Here is a 23,452-nt window from a genome sequence, read left to right on the forward strand (position 1 = left end):
AAAAAAAAAAAAAAGTAAAAGTTTTGAATACCTATTTCACCAGAGAAGACACTTGAATAATAAGCATGTGAAGATATGGTCAACATAATTAATCACTAGGGAAGTACAAATCAAGACCACAATGAGACACAAGTACATACTCACTTGAATGGTCAAACCAACAATGCCAAGTCAGTGAAGTTGTGCAACAGAACTCCCATACATTACTGTTGGAATGCAAAATGTTAAAACCCACTTTAGAAAACTGTTGACATCTGTAAAACTACAGATGAACTTATCATGTGACACAGCCATCTAACTTGTAGGTTTATCTCCAAGAGGAATAAAATTGTGTCCACAGAAATGCTTGTACTCTAATGTTCACAGCAACACCAGCTTTACTGATAAAAGCCAATAGCTAGGGAAAAAATAATTCTGCAAATGCTCATGCATAAGTGAATTGGTAATTGTATTAGTTTGCTAGGATTGTCATCATAAAATGCCACAGACTTGGTGGCCTGAACAGCAGATAACATATCCTCTCACAGTTCTGGAGACCAGAAGTCCAAGATCAAGATGCTGTCAGGTCTGGTTCCTCGGAGGCCTTGGTTTGCAGATGGCCGCCCTCTTGTATGGTTCCTTCCTTGCCGAGCTCGGGAGACCTCTGCGGGGGAAGGGATTCGGCCGCGGTGCCCAAGGCAGAGGTCCGCGGGACTGGCGGGATCGTCCCGGTCGTGACGGGCGGGCGCGCCTCGTGCTTCCTCTGGAGGTTGTAGCTGCAGATCCATGGGGAAGAGGCTGTAGCCGCGCTCATGGCCCAGGTGTGGGGCCGCTCAGTCAGTTGGATCAGCCTCCGCCGGGGCCCCTTCGGCCGCCGAGGGCAGCTGGAGGGGGTCTTCGCGTCCGGAGGTGAGAACCGGGCTGGGTGGGGAGGCCCGAGGAGGGCGCGAGAGGTTCAGCCGCGGGCTACCCCGGGGCCGGGTCTGCGGAGGCGTCTCCATGGGATTTTGCGGGGTTCCGATCCGGAGGCCAGACGGACCTGCTCTGCCCGCGAGCGAACCAGGAGGGAGAGTCCGGCCGCCTCTTCCCCCACGGCCCCGGGGTTGGGGAGAAGGACGGCTGGGGAGGTCGGGGCTGCGGGGGCCAGAGGACCCCGTCAGCCGCGGGTCGGCCCCAGCGCAGGCGCCGTCGTTTTATTGGTTCAGCCCCCGCCTCCAGCCCTTTAGGGCTTCCCACTTCTGAATAGGTGGACATTTTTCCCACCACAACCAAGGAGTGTTTCTTTTAATGTCTGGTGCCACCTCTTTGGAAAGAAAACATCATGGAATATGGTGCCTCCGTCTCTCGGTCTCCGCGCGTGCGACAGAGGCGTCGGGCTTCCCACCTTTCCAGTCATACAGACATGGATGAGAAGCTCTAGGCTTTCTTTGGATAAAGACGAATAGCTCCTGCAGAGCATCACCCGAATTCCCAGGCACATTGAGATAAACAGTAACAAATGGGGCTGTCAAGTCCTCTCACTTGAAGGCAAGTGAGCATTCATCTTGAGTGCTTTAATGGAATGGGCTCTGTCTGCTTGGTGTATCAAAAAGGGGTGTGGTTTCTGTCTTTACAATCCCTTTAGTGGGTTGTGTGTGACATGCACCACAGTTTAGTTTCGTGCTCATGGAACAGTAAAAGTATGTTCTTTCTCTACTTTATGGAGATTTTCTGGCTGGGCAGATTTTGTTTTATTATCTCTCCAACATTGGTCACCATGTCAAATAGTATGAGATCCAGTATAGGTGAAATTGAGAAACAGGGCAAATCCTAAAACACCTATTGCAAGAAAGAAGAGTGTTTTCTAGTATCAGTTCTATAGGTTAAAGGGGGGATGAGTTATAAATGGCAGGAGAAAACTTTTGGCTTCAGATGTGTAAGTATGTGCAAATACTTTATCAAACCATGTGCTTTTAAAATGCTTTAAGCCAATTATACTTTTTTTTAAAAAATAAATTTATTTTGGCTGTGCTGGGTTTTCGTTGCTGTGTGTGGACGTTCTCTAGTTGCGGCAAGCGGGGGCTACTTATTGTCGTGGCTTGTTGCAGAGCACAGGTTCTAGGCGCACGGGATTCAGTAGTTGTGGCACACAGGTTCAGTAGTTGTGACACATGGACTTAGTTGCTCTGTAGCATGTGGGATCTTCCCAGGCCAGGGGTCGAACCCGTGTCCCCTGCATTGGCAGGCAGAGTCTTAACCACTGTGCCACCAGGGAAGCCCAAGCCAATTTTACTTAACAAAGCCTTTTAAGAACACAATTACGTTCTGACATGCCCAAGACCACCCTCAGATTCTATAGAAGAACTCACAGATGCTGTTAAAGGGCTATGGATGATTACAGTGAAAGGATACAGGTGAAAATCAGCAAAGGAAGATGGTGCAATAGGACAGTCCAGGAGAGATCACATTGCCATTTCCAGTTAGTTGCCGCCTCGCTTAAAAGTCTCACAACATCCATATGTGACAACACGCTAAACAGGAAACCCATATAAGCCTTGGTATTGTCCAGTTTTTTTGAGTATATCTAATAGACCAAGGGGCACCTGTTTGGCTGACCTTAGTTACTGCCTAGCTTCTCCAAATGTCAAACTGATACAGAGAGACCTTAAGTACCCCCTGCCCCCCCCAGCCATAAATTACAGTATTAGCATAAACTGCCTGACATGGCCCAAAACCCCAAGTAAATAGACACTCCTATTAGGCCAAATGTTTCAAGGGTTTAGAGGTTATCACCGAGGAGTTGGGCGAGTAAGTGCCAAACATTTCTTCGGATTGAGTAGAGATTGGACAACTCAGGCCTGTGATGTAGTTGTTTATACTGGTCAAGTGAAAATAGTCAAAACTTACATTCTTCCTGTTTTATTGCATTTTACTCTTTTCTGTGTTCTTAAAGTTATTTATGGGCATCTGTATAATGGAAATAGAGTAGAAAGGTGTGCTTACTGCACGTCTTCCCAGGTCCACGTTGGATGACCTTGAAATGTGCCCCACAGGGTTGACAGAAGCCAATAACTAAAGTTCTTGAGCTCGGCATACAGAACCATATATAAGGGAACAGCATTATTAAAACTCCTGTGCTTGTAAACTACATTCAGTGATTAAGCTCTTTGGTGGTTCCCCCCACACCCTTTAGCTGCATACGCTCCAAGCTTCACATGGCCCAGGTAATAATCACAAGACTCCTTAATCACCCGTGTAGGTAACACCCCTGACCTAGTGGTCACTGTAGTAAAGGGGGCACAAGTTGTTTCTTAGGAAACTTGGAGTCAACTCTTGTCCAGTTTGAGCTGGTTAAGACTGATTGGAACCACCAACATCTAGTACTTGGCCTGCACAGGTGTCCAGTGAATGACGTTTTGACATCAGATGGCCAAAAACTCCACCCTCAGATCATGCAAAGTAACTCCATTTCTGAAAATGCATCCCATGATGAAGCCTATAATGCAGATACACCTGCACACATTGACTACCTCACCATTTCTCTTCCTCTGATTGCCTATCCCCACGCCTAAGACCACCATGCCTTTTTATTCTCTAAATATCTGAAGCACCTTGCCTCTGCTCAAAATTGGAGTATTTATACCATGAAATTGGCAAACATAATAAGGCTCAATTGGTTGTTTTATTAACTGTCTAGAACTTAAAAGTAATTGAGAAAGTTAATAATGAGGACTAAATGTTGTGAATAGCAGAAACACTTATTCCACCCAGCAAAGTCACTGAAGAAAAGTGAAGTTACAACACATTTGTCTTCTCAGTTAATAAATAAAAGAACAGGCAGGCATTTATCAAAGAAGACATACACCTGGCAAATAAACACAATAAAAATGTTCAACATTATGAATTAGGGAAATGCAATTAGACTATACTACACACTTTAAAACAAGCAATATTTTAGCTACTGACCATACCAATCAAGTACTGGTGAGGACTATAGGGGAACTGGAATGGTTCCATACTGTTGATGGGAATGCATTAAGGCTACAGTCATTCATTTTAGAATATGAAACCATACATTCATATGAAGAATTTTATGCACATGTTGATAGTAAGCTTATTTGTGGTGGCCAAAACTGGAAACAAACCACAAGACCCCTTTTGAAGAAAATGAACTATTCACACCTGCAACTTAGATGATTCTCAAAATAATTATGCATCATGAAAGAAAAAAACAAATACTAAAGTGAACATTAAGATGGTGATGATATTAACAGTCTAGAAAACACTAATTGAGTGGGGGGAAAAGTAAATCAATTGTAGTTGCCAGGGAGTCCTGGGAGACATGTCAGAAGGTAGATATTGGTGTTGGATGTTTGTTATTATGATGATGGATCCATGGCTTTACAAGTATGAAAACTTACCAAACTGTACATTTTAGGTATGTTCATTTTAATGCATACCAACTATATAGCTCAATTAAGTTTTTTTTTTTTTTTTTTTGCGGTACGCGGGCCTCTCACTGCTGTGGCCTCTCCTGTTGCGGAGCAACAGGCTCCGGATGCGCAGGCTCAGCAGCCATGGCTCACGGGCCCAGCCGCTCCGCAGCATGTGGGATCTCCCCAGACCGGGGCACAAACCTGTATCCCCCGCATCGGCAGGCGGACTCTCAACCACCGCGTCACCAGGGAAGCCCAATTAAGTTTTAATAGAAATTGGCTTCACATAAAAATCTGAATCTCTTTTCTGTGGAACTCTGCCAACCACACGTTAACCCCACCCCCTCTCCTTGTCCTTGGGAAGGATTCTATTGCAGTGGCAATGAAGACTGGTGAACAATGAAAGGTGTTTCCACTTGAGTTACCAAGGGCCTCTGCCTGGGTCCTAAAAGTCACATGCCTGGACTACACGACTTCCACTCTCATGTAGCTCCCAAATCACTGGTTGTTCTCCTGACTGTCCTCATCTCAGCATGACCTCTGAACCCACCAAAAATTATGACATCCAGGACTCAACATTAGTCCCACAGAGCCCTGCAGTCTACCCTAGGAGGCCTTGGAAAACAATGCAAATTAGACCACAACTGGAGTGAACACTATTCTCTGCCATGATACTATGCCCACTGAGGTATACAAAGTTTGCAACACTCACAAAACCTGTTCCTTTTCATCCTGACAGTCCAATATGGTTCTCAACATCAGTCTAACAGTGAACAAACCCCAAGATGAAAGGGGGCTTAAATAATAGTCTTTATTATGGCACAGAGCAGAGCAGTTTCCAAAAAGGGTGACCTGGAGCTAGAAAAATCCATTGTGAGCATGACATGAGACAATGCCGCCAAAGAAGGTAAACCTCTGTGAGCCACCAGCAGAATCCAACCTGGATCCCCACGGTCAAAGCTGGTTAGGTCCTGTCTTAGCCAGTTGATGGGAGAGAATAACAAAACCCAAGTGCTCAGGCTATTCATGCTTTGCTCCAGGGGACAGGACAGGACAGCACAAAAGTCTACCTACCCTGACTACAGTAAGGTGACTGATGCCCAGTATGGGGATCTGCCACTTGGAAGAAGTAAGAAACTCACAGTGACATTAAGTCTGGAAAGGGCTGTGGTCAGGTTAGGAAGTACAGCATGGCTACTGAAAAGCTTCCTATGAACCTGGTACTCATAGGCAATCTGCAGACAAGGGCTGTTCAGATGTATGGCGTTCAAATTCCAGTTGATGACTCCCTCACAGAGCCTATTCAGTATGATGTATAACTAAGGAGACAGCTCATTTGCTGCTCTCCTCATTTGAAGGCCTTTTCTCCAGCATGAAATTTCTGGTGACAGATGAGGTTAGACTTTTGACTGAAAACTTTCCTACATTTGCTGTACTCATAAGGCCTATCTTGACTATGAAGTTTCTGGTTCTCAGTCAGAACAGACCTTTGACAGAAAACTTTTCCACATTTGCTGCACTTGTGAGGCCTTTCTGTGGTGTGAACATTTTGGTGTTGAGTAAGCTGGGTGTTTTGGCTAAAGAATTCTCCACATTTAGTGCACTCATGTGGTTTTTCTCTAGTGTGAACTCTGGTGCTTAATGAGAGTAGAGCTTTGGCTAAAACGTTTCCCACATTCACTGCACTCAAAAGGCTTCACTACAGTATGAATTCGCTGGTGCACAATAAGGTTGGAGCTCTGGCTAAACAACTTGCCACATTCACTGCACTTATAAGGCCTTTCTCCAGTGTGAATTCCCTGGTGCAGAACAAGTGTCAATTGGTTGCTAAAAGCTTTCCCACATTCGTTGCATTCGTAAGGCCTCTCTCCAGTGCAGACTCTCTGGTGCTGAGCAAGTTTGTAGCTGTGGCAGAAGAATTTCCCACATTCACTGCACTCATAAGGTCTTTCTCCACTGTGAATTCGCTGATGCTGAACAAGTGTGGGTTTGTTGCTGAAAGGTCTCCCACATATACTGCATTTATAAGGCTGTGAGGCAGTGTGAATTCTCTGGTGCACAATAAGGCTGGAGTTTTGAGTAAAGAATTTCCCACATACACTGCACTCATAAGGCCTTTCTCCAGTGTGAATTCGCTGGTGCTGAACAGCTGTGAGTTTGTAGCTAAAAGCTTTCCCACATTCATTGCACTCATGGCTTTTCTCCAGTGTGGAGTCTCAGGTGCTGAACAAGTTTGTGTTTATAACTGAAGATTTTCCCACATTCACTGCATTCATAAGGCCATTCTCCAGTGTGGACTTGCTGGTGCTGAACAAGTGAGTTTTTGCAGCTGAAGGTTTTCTCACATTCCCTGCACTCATAAGGCCTCTTTCCAGTGTGGAAACTCTAATGCTGAGCAAGTGAGTGTTTCTGGCTGAAGGTTTTCCCACATTCACTGAACTTATAGTGCCTTTGTCCATTGTGAAAGGCCTCCACACACTTGGTGTCCTTTTGTGCAGTGACCTGGTGCTGGAGAAGGCCCGAGCTACCAGGGAAATCCTTCCCAGGCTCCTGGAATGAGAAAGACTTCTTGGTTGCATGGACTGTGCAGCTCTTCATAAACTCCTTATCCGTGTCTCTTCTAAAGAGTTTCTCTCTACTGTGTTGGTGAAATTTTACACTTGCCCCACAAAAGTTCTAGCTAGGGTTTGTTCCCAGCTCTTCAGCTAAATGCACACCACCTTCTAATTCCAGACTACCTATCTCCCAGGGACAGCCCTTCTGGGTGGACAGGTTTGTCTTTGAAGTATTTATTTGTGGCACTTCTACAAATCATTTTGCTCAGAACGTGTCTCCTTGACCTCTACTCCATATCAACAACCTGAAAGCAGAGAAATACGGGTGAACTTCATACAGATTTTGGTAGAAGGGGGAAGCCCCATCACAAATATGTGTCTGACATGCCAAGGAAAAAATCCTTGGGACGGTTTTCAGGACAAGGGAGTTGGGGTCTGATTAGGAAAGGGCCTCTGTGCAGGACTGGGCCTCTCCACATCACAGAACAGGGAAGACTCACCAAGCAAAAGACCCAATGATGGTGGCAGTGCACACAGAAATGAGGTACACAGTCAATGGCTTTGGCTCCAAAACATTGTGGGGCACCAGACATGTTCCTGATGTAATTTGAACCCAGCCATATCATCACTTCCTCCCCCTGATGCCAATCACTGAAGCCAAGCCCACTTTGAGCCCTTCATGCTGTGGCTGGAGTCATGTCCACTCTGTCATGTACCCAGGGTTCACCTCCCAGCTCCAGCTGGACATAACATGGGACCTAGAAAATGCAAGTCCTAAGGAAAAGACACGACAGGTGAGTGGTCAGTACTGGCCCAGGGGTACAACCAATCCCAAAACAACCTCAGGAAAGAAAAATAATATCACAAAAAGAATCTCTGAGGAGGGTCTCACAGCAACAGCCAAGTGGATCCCACAAATAGTGACCACGTTGAGTCCCAACAATTCCTGGTACAGTCAGGGCCCAGGAAATGTCAGCTGGAAGGGGGCAGAACCTGGAGCACAGAGATGCATGCGTCTACAGAGTCAACTTAGCAGGGAGTGGCTGAGGCTAATGGAACCCACCGAACTATTTCCAAGTCTTATGACCCAGAAAACTTCAGAGCCTCTGGTACTGGGGATACTTCTGAAAGGAGGTAGTATACACTCACCCAGCCTTGGCACCTACAGAATGTATGACAGGGAAGCAGTAATAGAGATGTGCTCACTACCTAGCTGTGAAAAAACAGACTTGCCTTTGGGAAAAATGGGAAAGACAGAGACCTGCCCAGGATGCTGGGGTAGGTGGGAGGGCCTTACCCAATGATGCAACAAGTGCAAAAGTCTCCAGCATCACGCCATGGTACAGGAGTCTCTGGGCCTCACCAAGAAGCCTCCATTCCTCCTGGGAAAAGTACACAGCCATGTCCTCAAAGGTCACAGGGCCCTGTGATGATGGGGACAGATGTGTCCATAAGCAGCTTCTTTCCCCAGGACCCCATAAGGACACCTAATCCCAGCTCATATTCACTCTAGGCTCATCTTCCTCCCCAGTTCCCTGACTTAGAGGGCAGTGGTACCTAATAACTCTTCATGCTTCCTTGATCACTAGATCCAGCCTCAGCAACAAGAGGCAGGTGGACATCTAAGTCTGTGCTCCTGGTATGTAGGGCCCCCTCCCTCTCCTGCAAGATGACAGCCTGAGAGTCCCCAGGATAATGTCTCCCAGACACAAACACACTTAGGCCTATCCTTCTCTCTTAAACTCCTAGTACCTCGGGTAATTACTTCACACACCTTCCCCACATGCATATAACTCACTGGATAACTCCTCATACATCAGATCCCCATCGCCACAGTCTGGTCCATAAAATTGGTATGTCTCCTGTCTCCTCATATACCCTTCCTCACATGGCACTCAGAAAGTGCTTGCCAATGCAACAGGATCCCAGCATACCCCAAGTCTCCACTGGCAGCTCCCCAGCCGTTGACAGAAAAACCCTAAGCTCCACCAAAAAAGCCTGGTGAGTGCGTAGGAAGAGAAATAAGCACCAGCCTGACTTTGGTATCACTTTACCTCCATTTCTGCTTTCCCTCTGCATCAATTTCACGGCCACTCTCCCACGAAAACCTTGGCCACCTGCTGGACTTTCCCTTCCCCCTACCTTCCTGCTGATGACCACTACTTTTTCTTGTCTGTCTTTGTGAGAGCCCCCCTCTCCTCCCTTGTCACCTAATGCATCCTGAAGCCTCCCCCAGCACTCTAGATCTGAATGTTCAGCTGTCCACTTGTCTCTTATACTTGGGAGCCTCTGGAACATCTGGAACTCGGCTGCAATCCAATTCCTAATAGTCTCACTGAAACGGACTCCTACCACTGACTTCCCCATCTCAGTTGATGGCACTTCCACACTTCCAGATGCACAGGGAAAAATCTTTGGAGGCATCTGTGATTGCTCCACGTTAGAAAATCTGGTCAGACCCTACTTTAGAAACTTCTGCACACTACAGCCCAGGATAGCCTCTTAAGACCTAAGATCACTTCCCCTCCTGTTCCAAAAATTTCATGTCTGCCATCAATCTCAGAACAGAAACCTACCTTCTCAGGGTACCATTCTAGGCCTGACTCTTGCCCCCTTGCTCTCTGTTCCCACCAGACATTAACTAACACATACAAGTCATAGAGCATTCCCAACTCAATCTCATCCCCAAGCTTTTGTACATACTAATCCCTGTACCTAAGACAACCTTTCACATCTCAGTCTACTGGCTGCCAAAAAATGGGAATCTCTCCATATAAGCTCTGGCCTGGACTTAGAAACCTGAGCGTAGGGCTCTCTAGGGTCTTGAGACACGAAGGCCAGGAAGAATGGCAGCAAAAGAGTTGCAGGACACGTGACACTCACCAGTGCATGGTCCATAAGTGGTTCTGCTGAATGTGGAGTCTGTGGGATGAGCAGGGCCATGTAACGTTAATTCCCATCTGTGATACAGATAAAAAAGAATATTAATGAGTGAACCATTTACTATTTCAGGCAAGACAAATGCTCAAGAAAAAATAAAGCATGTAAAACAGGACAGAAAATGTTATAGAGTTGTGCCATAAAATCATGTGCACATCTTAAGCTTTCCTGAAATGGGAAAAATGAGTACAAAGACTCTCTATGAGAGTCATGTCTGGTGTGTTTGAGCAGCATCCACGAGGTTAGTGTGACTGGAGCCTAGTGAGCCAGAAGAATAAGGGATTGTGTTGGCGAGGAAATGGTTGTGGCAGGTCATAATGCACTATTATAGTCCTAAGTCACAAATATCAAAAATTAAGTCTCATTTTATGTACAGGTCTGTTTCTGACACTTCCATTTGATTCCCTTCTTCTGTTTCTCCCCTGGCAATAATAGATTCTTCTCTTCCCATAGCTTGTAGGTGGCCTTAACAAGTGGCCAACAGGAGTTCTTATACTTCCTTTACAAATTTTAATTTGGTTATATTAAAGATTATTGTTTTATACAAAATTCCAGCTTACATAATCCATATATTAAATTCTGATTTGAAATTATCATAACATTATACAATAGAATTCCAGGATATGTACTTTTTATATCTATCCATATTCTTTGATATATCCATGCTTTATTCCATAAACGGTCAGAGAGATTTCTGTAATTTCCTACTAGTTTTTTTTCATCCTGTGATAGAGGACAGAACTACCATTTACTTGCTTCACACTGAAAATGAATCTGTGATAAAGGGGGTGTTGGAGTAATAGTGCTTGGCCTCCAGCAGTTCAGGATAACTGGACCTCACTTCCGACTCTTCAAACTTAGGAAAAGGAGATAAGCTAGGACATGACTGCTGTTCCATCCTCATTATAGAAAGATGGAAATATCTTCTTGAGTTCTTAACATCTTGCTAGGGATTCGAAGCATTGTAACTTTTTATCCTTACAATGATTTTCATTTTGTCCCCCTTAAAACAAAAATTTTAACAAGCTATCTTAATCATTTTCTCTTGCAACACCACCAAAGAAAGATGATTTTCCGGTAAAATAAATATTACTCGAAGAGTAAAATCACTTAGAAAAACCATCTAAGTGTGTGAATACTGTAAAAGTGTACATTTATGTAACGCATAAGTGTGTATCAAAATATAAAGATGGTATAGATGAAGAATAATTATAACAATTTCACTCAAAGAACTACGTTAAAGTTAGTAAGATGGCGTAAAACAAGACCAAAAAGTGGAAATGTTCGGGACTTCCCTGGCAACGCAGTGGTTAAGAATCTGCCTGCCAATGCAGAGGACACAGGTTCGAACCCTGGTCCAGGAAGATCCCATATGCCGCAGAGCAACTAAGCCCGTGCGCCACAACTACTGAGCCCGCGCCTAGAGCCCATGCTCCGCAACAAGAGGAGCCACCGCAATAAGAAGCCCGCACGCCACAACTAAGAGTAGCCCCTGCAAGCCGCAAATAGAGAAAGCCCACGCGCATCAATGAAGACCCAATGCAGCCAAAAATAAATAATAAAAGCAATCATTAAGAAAAAAAAGTGGAAATGTTCAATTAAATACAATAATTTTAACATACATGCTAGACAAATACATGCTTTATATACCCCAGAACACATAGAGAATTTGTAAATACACCACTTTACTCATACTCATACATTGAGTACTATATACTCAATACTGCACAAAAAGGAAAAAGAATGGTCATTAAAAACATGGGTAAAGTCACACCATATTGTGCACCTGAAGGAAAACATAATATTTATATGATTCCATTCATAAAAAGTCTTACAACAAGCGAGAGAAATTAAACTACAGTCGAATATTTTCCACATAGTTGGCAAAACTATCAAGAAAGATGCTTACTTGAAACATCAGATAACACCTTAACCTTGGAGAAATGGAGATAATTGTTTTGGAAGGACCGCACAGGAGCCTTATGGGGTCCTATTGATATCGCATTTTTTGACCTGAGCGGAGAACACATATTAATTTTAAAGTGGCTTATTCATCTGCATGTGTAAGTTCTCTGCAATTTTTTTTCCCCACGCAGTTCATATTTCAAAATTGGGAAAACCAAGGTTTGGGGGGACAAATAAGTATAGGACACTCGTTAGAGAACCTCGATTTAGAACCAAAATACTGCAGAATAAGAGTTGGGGGAGGGCTCGGAGGGCGCAGGATTTACCTGGATTGGACCCATCAGCTCCGCCGCCAACAGCGGAGTGTATGGGTGAATGAGGGTCCCGAGCACGGTGGCCCCTGTCCCGGCCCCGAGACAGAGTCAGGCTAGATGGCGCCCACGCCGAGCCTCAGACCCTCCTCAGATCAGCGGACACAGCAGCTTCCCGGCTGCCTAACCTCAGGCCGGCCAACGGTTCCGAAGCTCCCCACAAGTTAACAAGTTAGCTCCCCGAGTTAACAAAACGTCGCCCGCGGTCCACGCCGGAAGGCCCGCCCAGACGCCGTCTTCTAGAACGGAAGTGCTTCTCTCCTGCGGCTCAGTGCCTTCCGGGTAACGTAGTTCATAGCACCCCAGGCCCAGGCAAGGGGCGGTGCTCCCGGCTTCCTGGAAAGGTCCCGCCCCAACGCGAGAGTTGCGGAGTAGTACCCTGAGGCTCTGAGGTGGGCCAGGTTTTCAGGTTCTTAAAGGGGATATACCCAGATTTCAGTGGACTGTACTGTAGGTCCCAAGTTATGTACACTTTCTTACCAGCCAGTTTCTGGAACATTTACAGATACCCCTTTAAAAGGGGCTTATCCACTCTACTTTGCTGAAGTCTCCCCCCGGTTCCAGTTAATCCAATCACTGTTTTTGTACAGAATATGTTACCCACCCTGGGCCTTGTTAAGTCTTACATGCATATACCTGCATGATTTTTCTCCTCAGGACACACAGCTCCTAGGTGGGTCTCAGGAGACAAATATCTGTCAATTATGCCATGGGACATCCACTAAATTCAAGGGCCTCATTTCACGGTACTGCCAAATACTGTTGTTGTAAGGAACGGCCCCAAAAACGGAGGAGAGCTTAAACAAGCTTTATTTGGGTACGCTCCCGGGCGAGGTTCACTTGTCCGAGAGAAAGGGACCAGAGAAGTAGCGGCTGGGTGAGGGTTTGGGCAGAATTTATAGGGAAAGAAGGGAAAGGGGTGTGGTGAATCCGGGAGGGCGCAGGGTATTCCTTATTTGGTGGTCTTTTCGGGTATCGTGGGGGACCGTTAGTCCCGCCCCTCGAAAGGCGGGAACGCTGGGCTGGGTGGAAAGTCCCCAGGTCAGTTCCTGGAACTGGGTGGTCCGGAAAGTCTCCAGGTCAGTTTCAACCTGTGAGTCTGATTGTGTTCCCCTGCCTCGGGCCAGTTGGCCTTACAGTTGTTTCCAAACCACCTGCCCCAAGTGACTGTGGAACTACAAATAATCCTCACATCCAGGGCATGAGATCGTGGTGCAGGTGTCCTTCAGACTTTCCTAGGAGGCCTCAGGCAACAAGGAAATTAGGCCAAATCTACCCTGAGAGCTGTTGTTTGTCCTCATTCTATTTCCTTTGGAGCACACAAAGTTGAGAGCCCCAGAACTCTGTACTTATTATTCTGGTAGAACCCAATTCTATTCTCCCTCACAACATACAGTAAATAGAATCCCAAGAATAAAAGTAGCTTAAACAATAAGCCTTAGGGGAGGGATGGAGTAGGAGGTTGGGATTAGCAGATGTAAAAGCTTTTATATACAGAATGGATAAACAACAAGACCCTCTGTATAGCACAGAGAACTATATTCAATATCCTATGATAGAGCTTCCCTGGTGGCGCAGTGGTTGAGAGTCCGCCTGCCGATGCAGGGGACACAGGTTCATGCCCTGGTACGGGGAAATCCCACATGCTGCGGAGCAGCCAGGCCCGTGAGCCATGGCCGCTGAGCCTGCGCGTCCGGGGTCTGTGCTCTGCAACAGGAGAGGCCACAACAGTGAGAGGCCTGCATACCGCAAAAAAAAAAAAAAAAAAAAAATATATATATATATATATATATCCTATCATAAACCATAATGGAAAAGAATATTTTTAAAAATGTATATATACGTATAACTGAATCATTTTGCTGTACAGCAGTAATTAACACAACATTGTAAATCAACTATACTTCAATTAAAAAAAAAAAAACTCAATAAGACCTTTGCTGCAAAAACCAGCAAGGTATAAAATGGATAACTAATAAGAACCTGCTGTATAAAAAAATAAAATAAAATTCAAACAAAACAAAATCCCAAAAAACCCAGCAAGGTAAGCCCGGAGTTCCTAGGGTAAGTAAAATGGAGGCTGGAAAAAAATCTGTCAAGAATATCAGGAGACAATCAATAACGACCCTGAACATGGGAAACCTCTGAAAACTGCCAACCGAAGCCAGATCCAGTCCTCTGTCCAAGCTGGGTGATGTCCACACCCAAACAAATCAAGTGGGGTATGAGTTCTCACCAAAGTGCTCAAATGGCTGGCAAATACTCTAGATAAAGCAAGAGAGCACAGCAATCTGTTCTCCCTGCTTTTTAACAAAATTGAGATTTTTTTTTTGACCACCTCCAACCCATGGCCCCTGCAGTGGAAGTGGGGAGCCCTAACCATTGGACAGCCAGGGAGTTCCCAAAATTGATATAATTAACATACAATATTTATTAGTTTCAGCTGTACAACATAATGATTCGGTATTTGTTTATATTGCAAAATGATCACCACAATAAGTCTACTTTATATTGTCCTCATAGTTACAAAAGTTTTTTATGTTGAGAACTTTTATGATTTACTCTCTTAGCAAGTTTCAAACTGGCAATACAGTATTATTAACTATAGTGACCAAACTCCCTTCCAGCTAATAGCAGGAGGGTAGCTTCTGTAATACACATGGGCAGTGACAGAACTCCATTGACGGCCCCAGGCAGGTCTGAAAGTGCAACAGAGTTCACCAAAGTTTCCCGCAAACTTGGCCCTTACCGTGAATCTCCCTAGTGAGGACGTCTGGATGTACGAGATGCAGTTTCTGGGGGATATCTCCCTCACAGGGGCTAATCTTCAGAGCTTTCATCTGTTATTATGTTAAAAAGCCAAGAGCACAGTGGCTGCACATGTAACGTCTTTCTCCAGTGTGAGCTTCCTGGTGCTGAATGGAGACGGACTAGTGGCTGAAGACTGTCCAACATCTGCTGTACTCATAATACCCTGCTGGGTGTGGAGTTGTTCTGTAAGATCAAAAGGTTCTTGATGGTGGAACACACAGAACAATGACACTGGGATACATGAAAGACAGAACTGTTTGTTACTTACAGCTCAGAATGAGGAAAGACGTTAGGGCAACACAGAGGGCTGTGTCCAGGGACAGGATGACAGCAACCTGGAGCTGTGGTGGGCAGTTTATGTGTGACAAGAGTGATGGGATTAGCTAGGTTTCATGAGCTGTCTGTGGACTGGCTATTTTGAATAATTGTATGGGTTCCAGAACATAGGGGCTATCACTGTCTGACACCTTGGTGTCTGGTAGTCTAGAGTATGAGAGCCTGATAAGAAAAGTGGTTGGGGATGTGGGCTTCATCAGCTGTTCTAGAAGGGGAACAGACAGTCCACTTGCTAGGGCTTCAAAACTGAGTCAAACCACTATTTAAAAACTTTAAACATATATATCAAAATGCTGTGATATTGACATAGACTCACATAGCGGAGAAAGGAATGAAATAGAGAGCACAGAAACAAACCTTCACACACATGCTCAGATGTTTTAAAAGGGTGCAGAGACCATTCAAAGGGAAATGAGTTTTTCAGCAGATGGTGTTGAAAAAACTAGATATCCACACGCAAAAGAATGAAGTTGCACCTTTACCTAACATGATATATAAAAATGAACTCAAAATGAATGAAAGACCCAAATATTAGGACTTAAAAGTGTAATACTCTTAGAAGAAAACAGGAAAAAAGCTTCACGACACTGACAATAATTTCTTGGACGTGATACCAAAGACACTGGCAACAATAACAGAAATAAATTGGACTATACTGAAATTTAAAATTTCTGTGCAATAAAGGACTAAATGGAGAGAGTGAAAAGACAACCCTCAGAGTGGAAGAAAATATTTGCAAATTATTTATCTGTTAAGGAGTTACTACACAGAATATATAAAGAACTCCAACATCTAAATAACAACAACAATAAATAATAACCCCATTAAAAAATGGGGAAAGGATTGGAAGAGACATTTTCCCAAAGGCCAAATACAAACAGCCAACAAGCAGATGAAAAAAATGTTCAAAATCATTAAATGTAAATCAAAACCACAGTGAAATAATCACCTTGTGTCCCTGAAGATAGTGTTAAAAAAAATAAAACAACGAGAAGAAAATAAAAAGTGTTGCTGAGGGCGCAGAGAAATTGGAACCTTCAAGCTGCATTGGTGTAAAATGGTACAGCTACTATGGAAAACAGCCCTTCAGTTCCTCAAAAAATTTAAATATTGAATTACCACATGATGCAACAATTCTCATCTGGGAATATACCTAAAAAGGACTGAAAGCAGGGCCTCAAAGAAATACTTGTGCAATCATGCTTATAACAGCATTAGTGCAATAGGCAAATAGGGAAAGCAATCCAAGAGGCAACTGATGATGGGATACAGAAAAAGTAACATATACATAAAATGGAGTATTATTCACTCAAAAAGGAAGGAAATTCTGACACATGCTAGGAAGTGGTTGAACCTTGAGGACATTGTCTTCAGTGAAGTAGGCCAGCCACCAAAGGAGAAAAACTTTATGACTCTTATATAAGCTCCCCTGAGTGGACAAATTTATAGACTTAAATTAGAATAATTGTCAGGGGATAAGAAAGGGGGGATGAAGAGTTGCTATCTAATGTGTTTAGTTCCAGTTTTACAAGATGAAAAGACTTCTGAATATTTGCTTGCACAAAAGGTGAATGTATTATTACTGAAGAACTTACTCTTAAATATGGTTAAGATTGTAAATTCTATGTTACATGTATTTTACCACACTATAAAAAAAATTTTTAAACACCTGCATAGCAGTACTTCCCAGTGCTAAATCAGATCAGACTTTTCTTTGAAGTCTTTCCCTGTTTGCAATACTTTTTAGCATGAACTTCTTGGTGCTGAATGAGGTGGGAGTTTTGGCTGAAGAGTCTACCACATACACTGCACTCATAAGACCTTTCTCCTGTGTGACTTCTCTAATGCCTAATGTGATTTGAGTTGTGCCTAAAGAGTTTCCCACATACACTACACTCATAAGGCCTTTCTCCAGTGTGAGCTTTCTGATGCTTCTCAAGCATGAAATGGTACCTAAAGAATTTTCTACATTTGGTGCATTCAAAACGCCTTCCCCTAGTGTGAACTCTCTGATGAATAATGAGCATGGAGCTGTCTACAAAAAATTTCCCACGCACACTGCATTCATATGGCCTTTCTCCAATGTGAACTCTCTGATGTCTTTTGAGTGTGAAGCTGTACCTAACGACTTTCCCGCATTCACTGCATTTATATGGCTTTTCTCCCGTGTGAACTCTCTGATGAACAATGAGTGTGAAGTTGTCTTTGACGCACTTCCCACACTGGCTGCACTCATAAGGTGTTGGCCTAGTGTGAACTGTCTGCTGTTCAATGAGGCCAGAGCTTTGTGTAAAGAATCTTCTGCATCCAAGGTGCTCATATAGCTTCATTTCAGTATGTATTGTCTGGTGCTGAACCAGGTGGAACCTTCTGATGAAGGTCTTTCCACTTTCACTGCAATGTTTTTTCTGGTGCTTAACAAGTATGTGTTTGTGGCTAAAGGTTTTCCCACATTCACTGCACTTGCAATCATTCTGTCCACTGTCAAAGGTCGCCCTGCCTTCCATGTCGCTGTGTGGCTTCCCTTCTGTGTGAAGGGCTTGGTGCTGGAGAAGGCTTGAACTGGCCGGAAAGTCTTTCACTCCCGCCCTGCACGTCAAGGTCCTCTCTGTCACGTGAATGCTGCAGTTCTTCACAAATGAATTCCTCCCCTCATCCTATCGGGGGTGTTTCTTTCGACTCAGCTCCTTTTGGTGCTGGGAGAGACTTGACACACACGTGTACACCTCTTGCTCGGGGTGTGTCCCATCGTGCTCAGCCAAGTGTAAAATGTGTTTCAAGAGTGGGCCACATATCTCACAAGAATGAGACTTCTGGATGGATGGACCTAGTTTTGGAGTCTTGACCTGTGACTCTCTAACAACATCACCTTGCTCTGAAAGGGCCTCCTCATCCTGGGCACTGTGCCAACAACCTGGAATAAGAGAGATGCTGATAAACGCATAAAAAATTTAGAACACAGCCTCTCATCATACACAAAAATAAACTCAATTGGCTTAAAGACTTAAACATAAGACATGACTCCATAAAACTCCTAGAAGAGAACATAGGCAAAACATTCTCTGAGATAAATCATATCAATGTTTTCTTAGGTCAGTCTCCCAAGGCAATAGAAATAAAATCAAAAATAAACAAATGGGACCTAATCAAACTTATAAGCTTTTGTACAGCGAAGAAAGCCATAAAGAAAACGAAAAGACAACTTACAGAATGGGAGTAAATATTTCCAAACTATGTGACCGACAAGGGCTTAATTTCCAAAATACACAAACAGCCATACAACTCAACAATTAAAAAAACCAAACAACCCAATCCAAAAATGGGCAGAAGACCTAAATAGGCATTTCTCCAAAGAAGAAATACAGATGGCAAATAGGCATATTAAAAGATGCTCAACATCGTTAATTAGTAGAGAAATGCAAATCAAAACTCAGTGAGGTACCACCTCACACCAGTCAGAAAGGCCATCATTAAAAGTCTACAAATAACAAATGCGGAGAGGGTATGGAGAAAAGGGAACCCTTTTACACTGTTGGTGAGAATGTGAGTTGGTGCAGCCACTGTGGAAAACAGTATAGAGGCTCCTCAGAAAACTAAAAATAGAATTAACATAGGATCCAGCAATCCCAATCCTGGGCATATATCCCGGCAAAACTATAATTTAAAAAGATGCATGCACCCCTATGTTCACAGCAGCACTATTTACAATAGCCAAGACATGGAAACAACCTAAATGTCCATCAACAGAGGAATGCATAAAGAAGAAGTGGTATATTTATACAATGGAATACTACTCAGCCATAAAAAAAGAACAAAATAATGCCATTTCCAGCAACATGGATGGAACCAGTGATGATTATACTAAGTGAAGTAAGTCAGAAAGAGGAATACAAATACCATATTATGTCACTTATATGTGGAATCTAAAATATGACACAAATGAACATATCTATAAGACAGTAACAGGCTCATTCATAGACAAGAGACTGGTGGTTGCCAATGGGAAGGGAGATGAGGAAGGGTTAGATTGGGATGTTGGGGTTAGCAGACATAAGCTTTTATATATAAAATGTATAAACAACAAGGTCCTACTACATAGCACAGAGAACTATATTCAATATCCTATGATAAACTATAATGGAAAAGAATGTAAAGAAAAAAATGTACATATATGTATAGCTGAACCACTTTGCTGTACAGTAGTAATTAACACAACATTGTAAATCAACTGTACTTCAACAATAACAGCAAAACTTTGTAGATAAATAAGACAAAATAAAATAAAACAAAATTACAAGGATATCAAAGGAGGGTCTTTAAAGAAACAACCCTGTGGTCCCCACAAGTAGTGACCAGGTCAATGCCTGAACTTCCTGGCCTAGGCAGGCTCCAAAGACTGTCAGCAAAAGGCAGGGGAAGGCCTGGGACACCGAGGTTCCATGTCTCTAGACAGAGTCACCCAACTAGGGACATGCAAGGCTGGTGGGATCTTTTAGACAAACTTCAAGAGTTCTGACTCCTGAGCCCTGTCTTACAAGACCCGAGAGCAGCAGGGATGGGACTTCTGGGAGAGAAGGACTACATTGCACAGAGCCCATCCCTGGCACCAACAACACACATGCCAGGAAACCACGAAAGAAAGCAGTACCCATGGTCTCACTGTGGGAAGGTCAGAGGTGCCCCTGGGAAAACGGGGAAGAACAGAGCCCAGCCCAGGATGCTGGGGTAAGTGAGAGGGCCTTACCTATGGAAAACAAAGGTACAATGTTCTGTAGCATCACATGACGGTACAGGAGCCTCTGAGCCTCATCAAGGAGTCCCCACTCCTCCTGGGAGAAATATATGACCACGTCCTCAAAGACCACAAGGCCCTGTAAAAATTGGGTTAGTTCACACCATGAGCAGCTTTGTGTGCTGTATTTCCTTCCATTCTGTATTTGTCTAGTCTCCATCCATCAATCCTAGGGCCAAACTAAAAGCCAAATGTGTTTATGTCTCTCCCTATCATTCAGAGCCCATGGTCTGAACCACCTCCTTATCTAACTCTCATACACCAAGTCAATATATCCCCTGCCCTAAATCAACCCAGGGCAAGATACCAGACAGCTAGGGACAGCTCTGAAGCTGTAAAACCCACCTGAATTATTCAGACTAGTCGATCATAAGCTATTCCCCTTATTCTCTACATCCTAACATGGATGAACTGAAGATCCTGAAGAGGTAAGTGTATGAACCATTGTACCCACCAGATTTGAATTTATGGACGTAAATGAGTAAATGAGCACACGGAGAGGTCAGTATTGTTGAAAAAGATTTCTATGATTTCTATTCCTCAAGTGTACAGTGAACACTATGCCACACAGGGCCATGTGAGGAAGCACCAGATTTGAGCAGGAGGCAGAAGCAGGCGCAAGGGGAGACCTAGACCAGAGCCTTTATTGGGTTTTTCCCAGTAAAAATGTGGAGAATAAGGGGAATAGCTTAGGACTGACTAGTCTGAATGTGATACATAAAATTTTTCATCATAAGGAAATACTTAAAGGTATATTAACATGCAGACCAATTATTAAGTGTTTGGATAAATTTAACTAATTCAACATGTTCATTAACTGCCTACCTACACACATATTTTGAGGGATGTCAGTTCATTTAGTGTTTAGATCAGTAACTGTTTCATGTATTCTTTTTTTTTTCTTTTTGTGGTACGCAGGCCTCTCACTGTTGTGGCCTCTCCCACTGCGGAGCACAGGCTCCGGACGCGCAGGCACAGTGGCCATGGCCCACGGGCCCAGCCGCTCCGCGGCATGTGGGATCCTCCTGGACCGGGGCACGAACCTGCATCCGCCACATCGGCAGGCGGACTCTCAACCACTGCGCCACCAGGGAAGCCCTGTTGGATATTTTTAATATCAAAAATTATTGACTGCTAATGTAAGCATTTACTTCATACTCATTTCATGTGATAGCTGATATAGTTGTGTTTAAATATATCTTCTGTGGGTGTGCTTTTCTTTGCCTCAGTTGATCTATACACTTCTTTTTTTAAAGTTTCTATTGAATATTTCTTTACATTTCAATTTTTCCTTCTTCAGATTTGCAGTGTATATATTCTGATTCTGTTTATTAGTGTTTAAGCTGAAAAATGACAATGTATTTAACACGTAGTGTAACATTATTAACATCTTTGATCTTTTTCTGGAAAATATAAGAGATTTAAACATTAATTTGCTCATCTCAGCTTATGTGTTATTGAGGATATGCAAGGTAATTCCATCATTCTGTCTCCAAAAATGAAATGTTAATGTTTTATACAGATAATGAGTGGTTGTATTCATACACAAATGCACCCCTCTCCCAGATTCTCATTCCTTTTATCATCGCAGACCACTCACCTGGGATCACTTTCTTCCAACCTTAAACATAGTTTTTAAAGTATTCGTGTTGGTTATTTTTTTTCATTAAATTTCTCACCTTTGGTCTCAAATAGTCATATTTTACTTGCTTTCTTCAAAGATGCATTTGTTGCATACAGAAACCTGATGGCGGTTATTTCTTCCAACGGTTTCATTATGTCCTTCCACTGTGTCCCTGACACATAACTTTATATTGAGTGTGAGTGGAGGTACATGTATGTTGCAGAAGACATCACGTAGAGATACTAACTTTGCAATGCAGTCAGTGAATGCATAGAGTTTTGGATATCACTTCAGTGAGGATATAAAAGTGTAGAATGTAAAAACAACAAACACACACACACAAAATAAAAATAAAAAAATAAAAAGAGTGTAGAATGTAGAGAATGAATAATAAAGTGGGCATCTGGTGATCAAATCAATGGATTGTGCTAGAAAGTCACTAGGTGTTCACCAATACTGTTTTCTCCTTCTGGACACCGAAGAGGACAGGTATGTCCCAGCTTCCCTTACTTAATTTGGGACCATGCAAGTGAATTTTGGCCAATTGAAATGGGCAGGAGTGATCGTGTAAAATATTTCTTTGATTTATCTTCTCATTTATGCTCCTTCTTGGGGTTGCCTCTTTGGGTCTCACTGGTGCCAGTTTTCACACCTCCCCAGGAGTTACTGATTGCTCCTTTGGGAGCTGGAGGTCCAGGTGATGGGAAGATAATATCTTCATGAGAAGGAGGACCATACCTGGTGACCCTGAGGCACTAGATATCAGGTTGGGCCATCTCATGATCATGCATTTATACCTGGATTTCCCTGCTCTCAGAGTTCAATGGGAAGGCAGGAGGAGTTTGAGCCTTTGTTCTTGTGAATTAGACCTGAAATATGACATCATCTTATGAAATAAACCATAATATGAAACTATATTAATTCCACTGTCCACTTAAGCCTAAGGACAATTAGTCTTGATAGTTCTAAGTTTTGAATAATATGTCCTGTAAAAATTTATCACTTTGACAGTAGAGTTACCTGTAGTTTATGAAAACTTCCTGCAGCTAAAGTTAAAAAAAAAAGTTAAACTAAAGGTATACATGTGTGCTTTATGCAAAAATTTTAACCATTGCCTATAATGCTACTTGCTGACTCAGGGAGTGATTGTATTTTATATTTTAAAAAACATAATCAGTGATTCTGCGAAGAGGAGCCTCTGATATCCTCCTATAGCTGTATGTGTGAGAACCTTGTGGAGATGATGAATAACAATAATAGCTTGTGTGTATTTAGCACCAGGCCTTGTGGTAAGCACTTTTCATTTCACTTCCCATGAGGTAGGCTGTAGTATATTCCCATTTTAGTTGAACTTTGGGGGAAGGAGGTGCTCATGACTTTTAATGAGAGCTCCCACCCGCGGGGGTTTCTGTGTCAGAAGGTGTAGGTTGGATCCGAGAACTTGCATTATTAGTAAGTTCACAGTGATGCTGACCCAATTTGGGTATGAACGAATTAGAGGAACATTTCATGTTTTTAAACGAAGACTGCACGAGAGAGGGATATTCATTGTTCAATTTAAATCTCAGTCCCCAAAACTCAAGAGAGGTGAAGCAGTTCTCCCAGGATGAAAGAATGCTCCACCTGCTGGAGACGGCGGAGGACGCGGCGTTGTCACAGGTGACCACGGAAATCTGGACGCGTCGCCTTTAAGAGGGGCTCTGGTCCTCTGCGACCAAATTCCT

At 43.4% G+C, this 23,452-nt stretch overlaps 1 protein-coding gene across 1 annotated transcript; it reads right to left on the minus strand.

Moving 5' to 3' along the window:
• Positions 1-5,884: 5,884 nt before the first annotated feature.
• On the minus strand, positions 5,885-9,892 carry LOC116744030 (zinc finger protein 154-like). The gene is given in 3 exon segments (XM_032613316.1): positions 5,885-6,590; positions 6,592-6,779; positions 9,833-9,892. Coding segments are annotated over 3 exon segments (825 nt in total). The 3' UTR covers positions 5,885-6,013.
• Between the last annotated feature and the right edge of the window lie 13,560 nt (positions 9,893-23,452).

Source organism: Phocoena sinus, chromosome 19 (assembly GCF_008692025.1).
Source record: "Phocoena sinus isolate mPhoSin1 chromosome 19, mPhoSin1.pri, whole genome shotgun sequence".
NCBI lineage: Eukaryota > Metazoa > Chordata > Mammalia > Artiodactyla > Phocoenidae > Phocoena > Phocoena sinus.